The 16,074-nt window shown below is 43.8% G+C and overlaps 1 protein-coding gene across 1 annotated transcript in view; it reads left to right on the plus strand.

Annotated features, from left to right (window-relative positions):
- MEI4 (meiotic double-stranded break formation protein 4) overlaps positions 1-16,074 on the plus strand; it is a 146,465-nt gene that overhangs the window by 33,209 nt on the left and 97,182 nt on the right. Inside the window, exon 3 of the mRNA XM_040349994.1 lies at positions 347-897. Within this exon, the coding sequence (XP_040205928.1) occupies positions 347-897 (551 nt within the window). The remainder of the gene's footprint in view (positions 1-346; positions 898-16,074) is intronic.

Consider the following 16,074-nt stretch of genomic DNA (forward strand, 5'->3'; position numbering starts at 1 on the left):
ATTGGCACTATTGTACCCACAGTAACAAAGTTAATATAAGCGCAACACCTCATGTTATAATTATCACTATTGCTTTTGTACACCTTTGTGTCTGCAGCTGTATTATTTGGATATTTTGTTGTGAGTAGTTTTTTCTTTTGATTTATAGAAGTAGTAGCGCTGTAGTACTATATTTTCTTTAACCTATGATTAGTTAAAAGAACAATAAGCATGATTATTTTGATAGAGCTTTATTGGAAGCTTAGAGTTTTGTGTTTTCATGTCTGTAGCTAAGGTTGGCATGTATAAACGGAGAGTTATAATAAGTGTTCTTCATTACATGCATATGATTTTATTTATTTTACAGAATACATTGGCTTGGCATCAGAGCCACTTGAAGATTCCCGATCAACGAGTCAATTAGAAGATGATTCTGGGTGTGATATTTCTAATGAAGATGGAGTAGATAAACTGACAGTTTGTCAAAGTTCTAACAACTGTGACTTACCCTTAACAAGTCTGTCAAGTTTTGCTTCGCCTTCAAATCCTCTTCCAATTAAAAAATGCATTACAGTTGGTAAAGGACAGCTGTCTAGTCAGATCGACTTTCTTAATCATCTTCTTGGACTGCGAAAACTGGCAACAGTAGGAGGCCATCTAACAAATTTGACAGAGTTTGGGAATGATAGTGGTATAGTACCAGAGTCTGTGTCTGGACTGCTGAATGGTTTACTTAGTTTGTATAAAAATCCAAATCCATCTGTCTCAAAATTTCAAACTGAAGCCATTAGAACTGTGACAAACCTCATCTCTGATTCACACTTATCCAAGAATATTCTCAGAGAGTGCATGAAGAGGTTAGAAACTTTTGAAAAAAGTATACTCCAGATTATCTTAACAAACAGCCAAATAAACAGGGTAAGTGTTAATAATATTGGTTTGATTGTATAGTTTTAAATATGCCAGAAATACTTTGGGCCAGATCCACAAACGAATTACGCCGGCGTATCTATTGATATGACGCAGGAACTTTGAAATTACGCGGCGTATCTTTGTTTTGTATCCACAAAACAAGATACGACTGAATGAGGGATCGATCCGACAGGCGTACGTCTTAGTACGCCGTCGGATCGTAGGTGCATATTTACGCTGGCCGCTAGGTGGCGTTTCCGTCAAATTCCGCTTCGAGTATGCAAATTAGCTAGATACGGCGATCCACGAAAAAACGTCCGGCCGGGGCATTTTTTTTACGTTGTTTGCGTTTGGCTTTTTCCGGTGTATAGTTACTGCTGCTATATGAGGCGTATCCTATGTTAAGTATGGCCGTTGTTCCCGCGTCTAATTTTGAAAATGTTACGTCGTTTGCGTAAGTCGTTCGCGAATAGGGCTTTGCATAGAATCACGTCACCATTGTAAACATTGGCTTGTTCCGGTTTAATTTCGAGCATGCGCACTGGGATACCCCCACGGACGGCACATGCGCAGTTGAAAAAAACGTCATTTACGTCGGGCCCCATCACATCCATTTGAATTGCGCGCCCTTACGCCGCCAAATTTACACTACGCCGCCGTAACTTACGGCGCGCATTCTTTGAGGATTCAAAAAAATGTAAGTTACGGCGGCATAGTGTATCAGAGATACGCTACGCCCGACAGAAACATGCGCCAAGGTACGTGGATCTGGCCCTAGATCTATTAATTAACATATATGATAGGAATCATATGAAAATATTTTTCATATGTACTGTATATCTTTCATTGTTGCCATCACAATGCACCAGTATACTTAGCTCTGAGTTTAGGACTGCACCACAGCTCTTTAAAACATTTTATTTTCATAGAAACTTCATACTTGGGCATATACAGTCATACTAACATTTGTTAAACATAAGTACAGGTTGAGCTCTTGTTTTGTGAGGTGTTGAATACACTTCTAGTTGGAAACGATACATATGTTAAAAGGGTTGTATGGGTTAGTTTTTTTATTTTTTATTTTTAAATAACAAACATGTTATACTTACATCCACTGTGCAGTTTGTTTTGCACAGAGTGGCCCCAGTCCTCCTGTTTTGGGGTCCCACGGCGGCTGTATTGGCTCCTTTCTGCAAGAGCTAACCCCCTCTGGGAAGCGCTCTCCCAAGGGGGTAGCTTGCGGGCACGCTCCCGTGTGATACACTCGGCTGCTATGGCCGCTGACTGTATCACTCGGCCCTGCCCCCAGCACGCCGCATCATTGATATGATTAACAGTAGCTGGAGCCAATGGCTGTGCTGCTATCAATCATCCAATGAAGAGCCTCCTCAAGCTGGGGGAAAGCATTGCGCTCACAGAGATTCGGGGCTCAGGTAAGTAAAACGGGGCTGGGGGGCCGGAGAGTGCAAGGTGTTTTTCCACCTTAATGCATAGGATGCATTAAGGTGAAAAAACACAAAGCTTTACAACCCCTTTAAGCTAAAGCCATATAGGTAAGGATTTTTTTTTGTACAACTTGGAAGCTGGCCCCAGATCAGGTTAATCTGAGCCATTTTGTAATATTCTGTTCTGTTTACCTGTTCTTTGTGCTAGTTCACCTGAAGACAATCAGTAGAAAAGAAGGTATGGACAGCCGCACTCCAAAAAAACCTTGATGGTTGTCTTTATTTTAAAAGGATAAATGCACTACAAATCACAGCAAAAAGATACAGGGATAGACAGCTGATGCGTTTCACACGATCAACTAGTGCTTAACTAAGCACTAGTTGATAGTGCGAAACGCGTCAGCGCCTATCAACTAGTGCTTAGTTAAGCACTAGTTGATCGTGTGAAACGCATCAGCTGTCTATCCCTGTATCTTTTTGCTGTGATTTGTAGTGCATTTATCCTTTTAAAATAAAGACAACCATCAAGGTTTTTTTGGAGTGCGGCTGTCCATACCTTCTTTTCTACTAATTGCCTTGTGCATTGCCTGCACCCTTGATCTCCTGAGAGGACATAGATCATTTAAACACATCCACCTGGAGCGGTAACTCCCTTCCCTCACCTGAAGACAATGGCGCTACTACTGTTATACATTTTCACATATTAGACAAAATACATTAAAGTGTTTGTAAATCCCATTCATGAAATTTTAACTAAGCACATATATCTGTAGTGTTATAAGGGAAAGAATGTGCGCGCTACTATGTTCTAATTTTTAAGCAAATATAAACCATCAGCCTCCAGTGAATATAGTAAAAATAAACTCAGAAGAAAATATATATAGTACATGTATAGTGACCGTAAATTATCTGCAACCACTTAGTAGTGTACTCAAAAAACACTGCGTAATAAATGTAAAAGAAAAAGATGAGAATAGTGCGCTTATTCAATAATGTGCCATAAAGTAATATACTCAAAGAATGAATATGAGTATCCAAACATACAAATAAATACATTTGAATTAAAGTCCAAATAAAGCCCAATGGTAGGAGTCAGCTCATATAAAAGGTAAAAATCTCATTGGAATAACTTTATAGAAGAGAAAATGGACAAAACATCAATCCAAAAATCGACTGTTAAATTTATGAATTGGTCGCTCACCTTCAACAATGACCCAAGGGTCAAAAAAGGCTCCTTACATAGTCAGATAAGGAATCCTGCTGATGAATCTGTAAAGGCATTCAGGTCCCAGGCGAAGACAAAGAACTACGTCCAAAACTTGGCATCAAAACCTCTTGGGTAATGCCGAATATAGAGGAAACAGCTCGATCCAAGGAATTATACTTCATGTATAAATGGCGCTCAAAAGAAACAAAGAACAGCCATAATGCAATATTGCCAAGCGAAAAGTAAATTTATTTTGTAAAAGAAGCTGCTTACATCAAGTAAAGGTAAAAACTGCAGTAAAAAGCAATGGGAGTAGTGACACACTCGCCTCCTCACTGCACTTCCATAAAACACCACCGGAACTGACGTCACAAAATTCCACATGGCGCTTTGCGTCACTGCTCATGTGACTTACCTGATGTGTTGATGCCAAGTTAATGGACATATATCTGTAGTGTTTACTTGTATATTTTTAAAGCTCTAAGTGCCATTTCTCTCTGTGGCTTCATTCCTCTTTTATCAGCTTAAGTTACTTCTGAGAAGTTCTCTGACACATGAGGTAAGATGAGCTGAAAATTTGTGTCAGGGAGGGAGATAAGCAGGGAGCTTGTCTATTCAGAATACAGCTCTGCACGTTCCTTCATTCTTCTGTCTATGTGGCGGGTGTGTCCTTTTCCTCCAATCAGTTCTCACACAGTGTAAGTACAGTCTCCCCACCCAACCCTATGTACTGCTGAAAGATGAAAAAAGATTTTTAACAAGATCTGCACTTTTGAAAGGGTGTAGAAAGGGGAAGACTACAGATATACAAGTAAAACTTACACAGGGAGATTTGTTTTATCTCTGTGTATCATCTGAGGCTATTCACTTCACTGGGTATATGTGAGGGTTTACAACCACTTTTACTTTCATGTACATAAAGCATAGAAATCAAAGGTAGTTCAGCTGTCATCAGGCTTATCCTATAGAAACTAACTTAATTTCTATGGGTTACATCAGTACTTTTCCCACTGTATGTTGTGTTGATTTATAACATACATGGTAAAAATGTAAGTAAATACTTGTTTTCTTTTTTTTTTATAATGTGTATAGGGTAGATTTAGATGTGCTGCGAAGAAGAAATGTGATGTCTCTGTATCTCCTGTTTTAACCTCATTTTTGCTGAAAAACGTGCTGCAACTGTGTTTTGCACTCAATTGCGGTGCATTTGTGGCACTTCCTTCTTTGCCAGAGTGTGCCGCATTCAGTGGGCTTGCCACCCACTGATCATTACATATTGGGTAGACTTTGCTGTGGGCGTGAAACGTTGCGACCATGATATGTAAACACCCTGTCTGCTGCTTATTGCAGCTAAACCACCTCCTAAACAATACCGTCATATGATGTTCTGGACTTTAAGTGGAGATATCTGCATGATGCCCTGGGCCCTGTCACTGTTGTGGGGCCCAAAGCAGCTGCTTCATACTTGCCAACTATCCTGGCTTAAATTCCCTTGTCCCTTGAAGTTTTAGACCTGTGCTGTGTCCCAATATCTCAGTGTGAAGTGCTGTTACTAATTCTGCCCAGCTCTGCCCTATTGTTTTGTACGGATGACTCACCTGCAGACCCTGTGTTTACATGTAAATAACCAGCATTCATATGCAAATAGTGGCAGCATTCATATGTAAATATCAACGACCAGAGGCATTGATATGTAAATAAAGGCTCATTCATATGTAAATCATGACCCCCATAGGTCATATGCACCATCACCTATACTGAATGCTGCCCACTGGGGAGATAAAGGGGCATGCTTGAATGATGATTGATGACGGCCGGCTATGGCACGTCACGCTCCCCGAAGATAGCCGGAGTAGGTCTCGGCTCTTCACGGCGCCTGCGCACAGTCTATGCGCAGGCGCCGTGAAGCGCCAAGTCCTATTTCGGCTATTTCCGGAGAAGCGTGACGCGCCATAGCCGGCCGTCAATCATGCTCCCTCTGGATAGGAACGCCCATTCCCCGCGGGGAGTCGGAATCTTCTCTATACGATTGCACAGTGAGTACGGGGCTAAAAAAAAAAATACAGGCATACTGTAGCTCGCGCTACTATGCCTAATTTAATGCTAGAAAAAAATAATTTTTTTATTAGGGTGAACCCCCTCTTTAAGTGCCACTTCTCCAGGGAAAATAAGTTGAATGCTTGTAGTCATTCCTGATAACTGAGGACCTCCAGCCCCCTTATTAGCTTTGTTTCTCTGGACTTTATATTTTTCTGTTTTCCTTAAACTGCACAGGAGCTGGTTGCTTAGCAAAGTGCTTTGTGGGTTTGACAGAGAATGAGATAAAATAGAAGTCACAGAAAGTAACTTGGCAACTGACAAATATACAGAGCACATGTAAACATGATGATCCTGTGAAACACAAATTCAATGCCCTTTATCGTGGTGTAGAATTATAGGATTATTATATTAATTAGAGCATGAGTAATGCATAACATTATAACTCTGATATTCACTATTAAAAATGTATTTGTTAGCTGAACTCCAAAACCCTTGCCCGGCGGTTGTGGGGGTCTGCGGGCGAGCCTTTAACAAGGTGACCCCCAGATCCTGGCCCCCCTATGTAAATTGGTAACAAGGTACATTGTACCCCTACCATTTCACAAAAAAAGGCTAAAAAAGACAAGAGACAGCTTGGGACAAGTCCTTTATTAGAAAATTAAAAAATCAAAATGTCCAGCGATATAAATCCACATTGCCTAATGTCCGAAAAGGAAAAAAAAAGGCTGCAACAGTTCCGCCTCCATGGGAGGCTGCCACCGAGTGACGCTTCTCCCGCCGGTGACAGCTGTTAAATAGCTGAGGCCGGGTTCCACCCGGTGACCTAAATGGGTGATGCTTGGTATCACTGGCTGATGATGGTGATCAGTTGTCTGGCCACAATCCGTCTGCACTGTTGGCTCACAGTATTTCCAGATAGCTGGAGTGACATCACTTTCGGATACAGGATCAGCAGGTGATGCTTTGCATTCGGAGCATTCATGCTCTTTCCTCAAGCTTTGCAAATGGATATTGATTGGAAAGTTAAAAAGTGAAAGATTAATGAAGGTGAATATGTTAAGAAAAGGGGAATGTTAAGAGTGGATGTCAATGGGTAGATGAGTATATGTAAATCAGTAAAAGAATGTTCCTAGGTAGATATGGAGATGTTGGAAGGGGTTATGGTCTCGATGTTCGCTGGCGGCCCGAGATCATGACACGGAGAGACAGAACAGGGAGGTGCCATTTCCCTGTTCTGCCTAGTGACATGACAGGGATCTACTACTCCCTGTCATTGGGAGCAGTGATCGCTGTCGTGTCAGTGGTAGCCCAGCCCCCCACAGTTAGAATCACTCCCTAGGACACATTTAACCCCTTGATCGCCCCCTAGTGTTTAACCCCTTCGTTGCCAGTGTCATTTACATTGTAATCAGTGCATTTGTATAGCACTAAACGCTGTATAAATGACAATGGTTGCAAAGTGTCCGATGTGTCGCAGTCACGATAAAAAAAACAAAGATAACCACCATTACTAGTAAAAAAAAAAATACTAAACGAAATGGCATAAAACTATCCACTATTTTGTAGACACTATGGGCCAGATCCACAAAAACCTGACGTAACTTAAAAAATCCAATTTAAGTTACACTGGCTTAAAGTTTCTACCTAAGTGCCTGATCCACAAAGCACTTATCTAGAAATTTCAGGCTGTGTAACTAAAATTCCGCCGGCGCAAGGCGTTCCTATTCAAATGGGGCGAGTCCCATTTAAATGAGGCGCGCTCCCGCGCCGGCCGTACTGCGCATGCGCGTCGGCCGTACTGCGCATGCGCGAAGTTACGTTACGCCGAGTTTTGAGGATCGCGACGGCTTAAAGTTGCGTCGGGGAAAAAAAAAATGACAGCGGCATGCATTCCTGAGGGAGAACTCCATGCCAATTTTCAAAGAAAAAACCGGCATGGGTTCCCCCCCCAGGAGCATACCAGGTCCTTAGGTCTGGCATGGGTTGTAAGGAGACCCCCCCCACGCCGAAAAATTGACGTAGGGGGTCCCCCTACAATCCATACCAGACCCGTATCCAAAGCACGGTACCCGGCCGGCCAGGAAGGGAGTGGGGACGAGCGAGCGCCCCCCCCCCCCTCCTGAGCCGTGCCAGGCCGCGTGCCCTCAACATGGGGGGGTTGGGTGCTCTGGGGCAGGGGGGCGCACTGCGGGCCCCCCCACCCCAGAGCACCCTGTCCCCATGTTGATGAGGACAGGACCTCTTCCCGACAACCCTTGCCATTGGTTGTCGGGGTCTGCGGGCGGAGGCTTATCGGAATCTGGGAGTCCCCTTTAAAAAGGGGGCCCCCAGATACCGGCCCCCCACCCTAAGTGAATGGATATGGGGTACATCGTACCCCTATCCATTCACCTGGAGGCAAAAAGTAAAAGTTAATAAACACACAACACAAGGCTTTTTAAAATATTTTATTATTCTGCTCCGGACGCCCCCCCTGTCTTCGTTATTAGCTCAATTACCAGGGGGGGCTTCTTCTTCCGCTCTCCGGGGGTCTTCTTCCACTCTCCGGGGGTCTTCCGCTCTCCGGGGGGGCTTCTCCGGACTCCGGGGGGGCTTCTCCGGACTCCGGGGGGTTTCTTCCATCTTCTCCCCTCTTCCGCTCTTGACTCGGCGAACCCCGGTTCTTCTGCAGCTCTCCGGTGCCTTCTTCTTCAGCGCTGGCTGCCTGCTATGTTTGTGTGTTAGCTCGATTTCAAACAGGCAGCCGGCGCGGTCTTCTGTGGCGTCAGGGTCTTCTGGTCTTCTGTTCTTCCGATGTTGTCTCGTCGCCTGTTGTCGCTGTAATGATGGAAGCGCGCCTTGCATCCCATTTATATAGGCATCACTGTCCCATCATGCTCCGGTAGGTACCCACGTGGTGGGTGCCTACCCACGTGCACCCACCACGTGGGTACCTGCCGGAGCATGATGGGACGGTGATGCCTATATAAATGTGATGCAAGGCGCGCTTCCATCATTACAGCGACAACAGGCGACGAGGCAACATCGGAAGAACAGAAGACCAGAAGACCCTGACGTCACAGAAGACCGCGCCGGCTGCCTGTTTGAAATCGAGCTAACACACAAACATAGCAGGCAGCCAGCGCTGAAGAAGAAGGCACCGGAGAGCTGCAGAAGAACCGGGGTTCGCCGAGTCAAGAGCGGAAGAGGGGAGAAGATGGGAGAAGCCCCCCCGGAGTCCGGAGAAGCCCCCCCGGAGAGCGGAAGACCCCCGGAGAGCGGAGAAGACCCCCGGAGAGTGGAAGAAGAAGCCCCCCCTGGTAATTGAGCTAATAACGAAGACAGGGGGGGCGTCCGGAGCAGAATAATAAAATATTTTAAAAAGCCTTGTGTTGTGTGTTTATTAACTTTTACTTTTTGCCTCCAGGTGAATGGATAGGGGTACGATGTACCCCATATCCATTCACTTAGGGTGGGGGGCCGGTATCTGGGGGCCCCCTTTTTAAAGGGGACTCCCAGATTCCGATAAGCCTCCGCCCGCAGACCCCGACAACCAATGGCAAGGGTTGTCGGGAAGAGGTCCTGTCCTCATCAACATGGGGACAGGGTGCTCTGGGGTGGGGGGGCCCGCAGTGCGCCCCCCTGCCCCAGAGCACCCAACCCCCCCATGTTGAGGGCACGCGGCCTGGCACGGCTCAGGAGGGGGGGGGCGCTCGCTCGTCCCCACTCCCTTCCTGGCCGGCCGGGTAGCGTGCTTTGGATACGGGTCTGGTATGGATTGTAGGGGGACCCCCTACGTCAATTTTTCGGCGTAGGGGGGGTCCCCTTACAACCCATACCAGACCTAAGGGCCTGGTATGCTCCTGGGGGGGAACCCATGCCGGTTTTGTTTTTTACAAATTGACGTGGAGTTCTCCCTCGGGAAAGCATACCAAATGCCGTCGCTGCAATGGGCCTTTACAAGGTGTGACTAACTTTACACTTTGTAAAACGAGCCCTAATTTTACACTTGCAAAATAACACTTACGGCGCAAAAAAGAAGCTAGAAAGCTTTGTGGATCGCCTTAAGTGCTAATTTGCATACTAGCAACGGCATTTCGACTCGAAATGCCCCCAGCGGCGGATGCGGTACTGCATCCTAAAATTAGGCAGTGTAAATCAATTACACATGCCGGATCTTCTGTGTAACTTTGGAAAAAGCCTTTTGAGGATCGTTTCCAAAGTTACACACAGACTGAACAGCACTTAAGTCGGAGTATCTCTTTTGAGGATCTGGCCCTATAACTTTTGCGCAAATCAATCAATATAACCTTTTTGCGATTTTTTTTTTTTCTTTTTTTTTGCCAAAAATATGTAGAAGAATATATATCGGCCTAAAGTTGATTGGCCCAAAGTGGCCCAGAAGTTGATTGACAACATGTCAGGTGAATTGCAGAAGTCTTGGGGGGAAAAAAAAGGCAACACTGCAAATATTAACTCTTTGTATAAACTTACTGTAATTGTCAGTAAAAGCCTTTGCGACTTATGAAATGCTTGTAATTATAATTCAGTATACCATAGTAAGATCTGACAATTCAGTATACCATAGTTAGATCTGACAAAAAGATCCAAAAACACTGAAGCAGCAGACTTTGTGAAAATTTATATTTTTGTTATTCCCAAAACATTTGGTCAGGGCTGTACTGTCTCGAGAAATGTGTCTCTTATAAGAAAAAAAACACCTCTCTTGTGGGTGTGACAATATTGGAATATTTTGCGATGTTTGGGGAGTTCCTTGGTATTATGTGAAATAATACACAGGTGAGGGTTAGTGGCATCACCTCTAGCCAAGGAGCATATAGGTACAATATTCTATGAATCTACAGCCACTTTTCCAGTTCCTATGGAGGTAATGGACTTCGGCCACTTTCCCCTGACGACCCATCAGTGGGGGTGGTTGACCCTGAGAAGGCAACTAGAAAAGAAAAGACATTAGAAATTAATAAGTAGGGGGGTACAAGGAACACACCAGACAGGTCAGGGATACAGTTGTGGAGATGTTTAAAGCAGGGTTAGGTTATATTAAAAACAGAACATCTCACAGAGCACTGTTGAATCCATCATCCAAAAATGGAAAGTGTACGGCACAACTGCAAACCTACCAAGACATGGCAGTCCACCTAAACTGGTAGGTCAGAGAAGCAGCCAAAGGCCTATGGTAACTCTGGAGATGCTGCAGAGATCCACAGCTCAGGTGGGAGAATCTGTCCACAGGACAACTATTAGTGGTGAAATCCACAAATCTGGCCTTTTTGGAAGAGTGGCAAGAAGAAAGCCATTGTTTAAATAAAGACATACAAAGTCCAGTTTGCAGTTTGTAAAAGGGCATGTGGGTGACACAGCAAACATGTAAAAGAAGGTGCTCTGGTCAAATGAGACCAAAATCTAACTTTTTGGCCTAAAAGCAAAACGCTATGTGTGGTGTAAAAATGACACCGCACATCACCCTGAACACACCAATCCCCACTGTGAAACACGGTGGTGGCATCATGTTGTGGGGTTGCCTTTCAGCAGGGACAGAGAGGCTGGTCAGAGATGATGGGAAGATGGATTGAGCCAAAAACAGGGCAATCTTAGAAGAAAACCTGCAAAAGTCTGAAAAAGACTTGAGACTGTGGCAGAGGTTCACCTTCCAGCAGCACAACGACCCTAAACATACAGCCAGAGATACAATGGAATGGTTTTGATGAAAGCATATTCATGTGTTCAAATGGCCAAGTCAAAGTCCAGACCAAAATCCAATTGAGAATCTGTGCTAAGACTTGAAAATTGCTGTTCACAAATTCTCTACCAGACAATCTGAGGCCCCGTATACACGTCCGAGGAACTCGACGTGCCAAACACATCGAGTTCCTCGTCGAGTTCAGTGTTGAAGCCGCCGAGGATCTCGGCGGGCTGACTTTCCTCATTGAACAACGAGGAAATAGAGAACATCTCTATTCGGCCCGACGAGTTCCTCGTCGGCTTCCTCGCTGAAAAGTGTACACACGACCGAGTTTCTCGGCAGAATCCAGCTCCGATCGAGTTTCTGGCTGAATTCTGCCAAGAAACTCGGTCGTGTGTACGGGGCCTGACAGAGCTTGAGCTATTTTGCAAAGAAGAATGGGCAAACATATCACTCTCTAGGTGTGCAAAGCTGGTAGAGACATCCCCAAAAAGACTTGCAGCTGTAATTGCAGGGAAAGGTGATTTTACAAAGTATTGACTCACACTTTTGACATATTTATTTGTAAAAAAAAAAATTAAAACTATTTATCATTTTTCTTCCACGTCACAATTATGTGCCACTTTGTGTTGGTCTATCACATAAAATCCCAATAAAATACATTTGCATTTTTGACTGTAACATGACAAAAGGGGTATGAATACTTTTTCAATGCACTGTAGGCAATTGGCTGAAAATACACTCAGCTTCAAGTAGTTTATATGGATAACTCAAGAAGCCCCCAAAACCAGAGCTGGTTGGTAAATAAGAGCTGGGGCAAAGGAGCAATCCTATATCAAGGAGGCAGAGAGTCCCTGGAGCGCTTGGATTTGGACTTTTGCCAGACCGGAGTCAATGGGCTTGGAGGTGTAGGGCGTTTTAGCAGCCCTGAGCCCCTAGAAGTGAGGCGTAACCACCACATACCTTGGAAGGCCATCTAGTCATGGAGGACTCAAGGTCCTGTGGGCTTGGTCCAATTCTAACTGGTGTGACGAAATATCAGGAATGAGTTCTTGAATAAACGAGTGTACTGCTGAGGGTACATCTTTTATAGGCTCAGGCAAACCTCCTTTATTCTGGGTTACAGCGTCTCAGTTGATTTTTAAGGTCATCAGTTTTAGCTGGGGCTATTTCGAGCTGTTCCTGGAGGTCTTGAAAATGATCAGTGTTTTGGTTAGCCTGGGAAACCGTGACATCTAGTTTCAGATCTATAGCCTCCATATGAGAGCCCAGGTTTTGGAGGTCAGCGTTGATGTCCCTGGTAATTTTAGAGGCTGTATGAGTGAGCCCGTGGTCTAGCATTTAAGAAAAATTCACAAACATGACTGTGGTATTGAGCTTCTTCTCGGGGAAGGGGTCCTCATTCAGCACTGTAATGTGTGTTTCAGCAGGGCTTGCTTCCATGGGCGATAGATAGTAGCTGGTCATCCAGAGTCTGTTCAATGAGCGATTCTGTGGATGCCAGGGAGGCTGCCACCGCAAAATTACTCACATGTGCCCCAAGACTGGACTGGTCAGAAGCGGATCTGCGATTGATCCCAGAACGAATCTCCTGTTGCCAATGATTATAGACTATAGCATTGGAGACAGCAAAAATAAGATAGAATATACTCTTTATACAATAATTACAATAAATACAATAAATACAATAAATAAATACAATACAATAAATATTGTGTCCCATATATTTTAGGGAAACTGAACCTTACATATACAGACTAACAGTCCAGTATAGATGAGGTGGGCTTTCCTAGTTCCTGTAAGGTCAACACATTTTGACAGTTATTTGGCTTCAGGACCCAGACAAATGAAGAGGGCCAACTAAATAAGGCAACATGCATATTTACACAAAATATACAAAAACAGTATTGAGTAATATACAACAATAGGATATATCAAGTGTGCATGCTCATATCATCAATTCTATGTAGCAGGATGTCTGTCCATCAAAGTCTAGGGGCATGATAGGCCCAATAACCCTCAAGAAAAAACACATGCAGATTCAGGTGGCCACATGTGCACATGGCTGCATTGCGGACACCATCTTGCAAGCCTCGGCCATCTCAGCACTGGACGAAAACTGCGCCCGCAGAGACCACCTGGCATGGGGGGATACTGCAGGGTCTCCCCAACCTCAGGCTTCAGGGCATGATGGTAGCGGAGGCTACTAGATGCTACAGGGGGCACAGAATGCCGAAGTAGAATGGAGCACCAAGGTCAGTCAGCCATCTTGGGAGCTGCACGTATGCACCCTATGTTCATATTTATGCAAAGACATGGGCTTTATAAGTCTAAAATGTTCCACCCCCCCCAGGTTCGCTTTACCGAGACGGTATCTAATTAATTAAATCTGCTCCACTTCAGGCAAAAGAATCAACTCTAAAGTCTCTTACACACGATCGGTTTTCCATCGGAGAAATCTGTGGAATTTTGTCCGAAGGGCATTGGCCGTGAACTTAGTATGCATACAGATGGAAAACTTTCTCAGCCAAATATGAAACTACGTGTTTTTTCAGCTCTTTAGCGCCACCTTTTGGGCAACTTCTGCTAATTTTGTGCTATGGTTAGCATTGCTTCTGAGCATGGGTGTTTGTACTTTGGATATTTTTTCCGACAGACTTGTGTACACACGATCGGATAATCCAACATCACACATTGGTTGTTGGACAATTTTAAAGCATGCTATAAAACATTTGTTTTCCGGTGGAGCAAACAAATGGCCGTTTTTACCGACAAAACCCTGCCATCACACATTTGTTGTCGAAAAATCCGATCGTGTGTACGAGACTTAAAGGAGTCGCAAAGGAAAATGTTTTTTTTTTTTTTTGCGGAAATGACTGTTTACAGGGTATAGAGACATAATAGTCAACTGATTCCTTTTAAAAATGATTAAAAATAGATACAAATTAATCATATAATGTACCTGTAGTTTCAGTTTCGTTTTTGCATGTTTCCTGCTTCTCTGCTGAACAGAGCCAATACAGGGCAGTGATGGTTTGGAAAACGAAACTGATTGGTGTTGAGGGGTTTTAGACACACAGTAATCACACCTCCTTGATTAGTGACCACAGAGAGAAAGCTCCCATGACTTTTTTCATCAGGAAACAGACAACCAGGAAGTGTTCAGAACAGAGAAGGATTAGAGCAAAAACGAACAATGAGGACATGAAACCAGGACTGCAGTAAGGTAATGGAAGCTATTTAGCTAAAAAAAAAATTCCTTTAGTGACCCTTTAAAGCAGGGGGTTCACCCTAAAAAAAAATTCTAACATTACATTCAGCTCACTACCGACATTGACAGTATGTAGATCTTTTTTTTTTTGCTGTACATACCTCGTATAGCTATTTTCTTAGCCAGCTTCCGGGTAGTGAATCCCGCGGGATGGGCATTCCAATGCAGCAGTTAGTGATTGACGTGATGACAAAAACTCCCCCACCCGTCGCATAAGGAGCTTCACGAGTTGCCGAAAGAAGCCGAACGTCGGTGTGCAGGTGACGTATAGCGCCGACTCGACGTTCGGCAACTCTTGACGCTCCTTATGCGATGGGGGGTAGTTTTTGTCATCACGTCAATCACTAACTGCTGCATTGGAACGCCCACTCCCGCGGGATTCACTACCCGGAAGTCGGCTAAGAAAATAGCTATACGAGGTATGTACAGCAAAAAAAAAAAAAAGATCTACATACTGTGTCGGTAGTGAGCTGAATGTAATGTTAGAATTTTTTTTTAGGGTGAACCCCAGCTTTAAGATCCAACCCTAGTGTGTAATTTGCAGCCCATTAATTTTGATCCAGCTACCAATAGACCCAAATGCGCATCTGCAATTTATTTAAAAAAAATCCAATTCAACGTTTTTTTTTTCCTTCACAAAAAGGCCAGTCATGTTGAGTGAATATGTAGATAATGAAGCCATGAAAGCTAATTCATGTTTGTTTATTTTTTAATCATAACAGTATCTCTGGAAATGCTAGTAAAATAAAGCTTTGCAATAATGAACAATAGCATTGTTTTTATAATGTTTATTTTCTAAAGAAATTATTTTCTTAGCCCAAAAGAACCTCAACTTAATTAGTTATATTTCCATAAGGCATTGTTAATTTTCTCAATAACAACTACTATGTCTGCATTGTCATTTAGCAAATCTGTTTTCTCAAGCTCAAAAAATTGTAGTGTTTGCCCATTACTAAAGGCATGTTTTCCTAAAACCTTTTAATGTGAGCCTGATGGCAGCTTTTACAATTTTGGCTAATACCAGGGCATCAACGTATGTATAATACAATACAGTTTTAGCTAACACCAGGGCATCACATTTTAACTATACCCCATTCATGCTGACCAATATGTCAAGAATGCTAGAGAAAGCCAGAGGCAGGGTCAGAGCTTTGCTCCAACTCTGTAGCTGAAATAGGAGCCCCAAAGTAATCAAAATCATAATGGGCCTGAAAACCTATGTGTGTACACTAGTGCATTGATCAGGTATAGAGAACAAGCTTCTCCTGTAATAGAAATTAATCTTTGATAAGACTTTCAAAGATCCTGTATACCTAAAGGGATAATTATTACAGCTAATTGCAACAAAATGAAGTGCATTGATAAAGCCTAGTACACACAGGCCGATGGTTGCCAGCATCAGCCGGTTCAATAGAAACTGGTCAACTTTCGGCCCGTGTGTACTGCAGCCGGTCCGACAGAAGCCAGCCGAATATGATGCGATCAGTGCTCCCAGCCATCTGGGCCATCCCCCTGTCAGAACGCAATTACACAGCAG

Source organism: Rana temporaria, chromosome 4 (assembly GCF_905171775.1).
Source record: "Rana temporaria chromosome 4, aRanTem1.1, whole genome shotgun sequence".
Classification (NCBI taxonomy): Eukaryota; Metazoa; Chordata; class Amphibia; order Anura; family Ranidae; genus Rana; species Rana temporaria.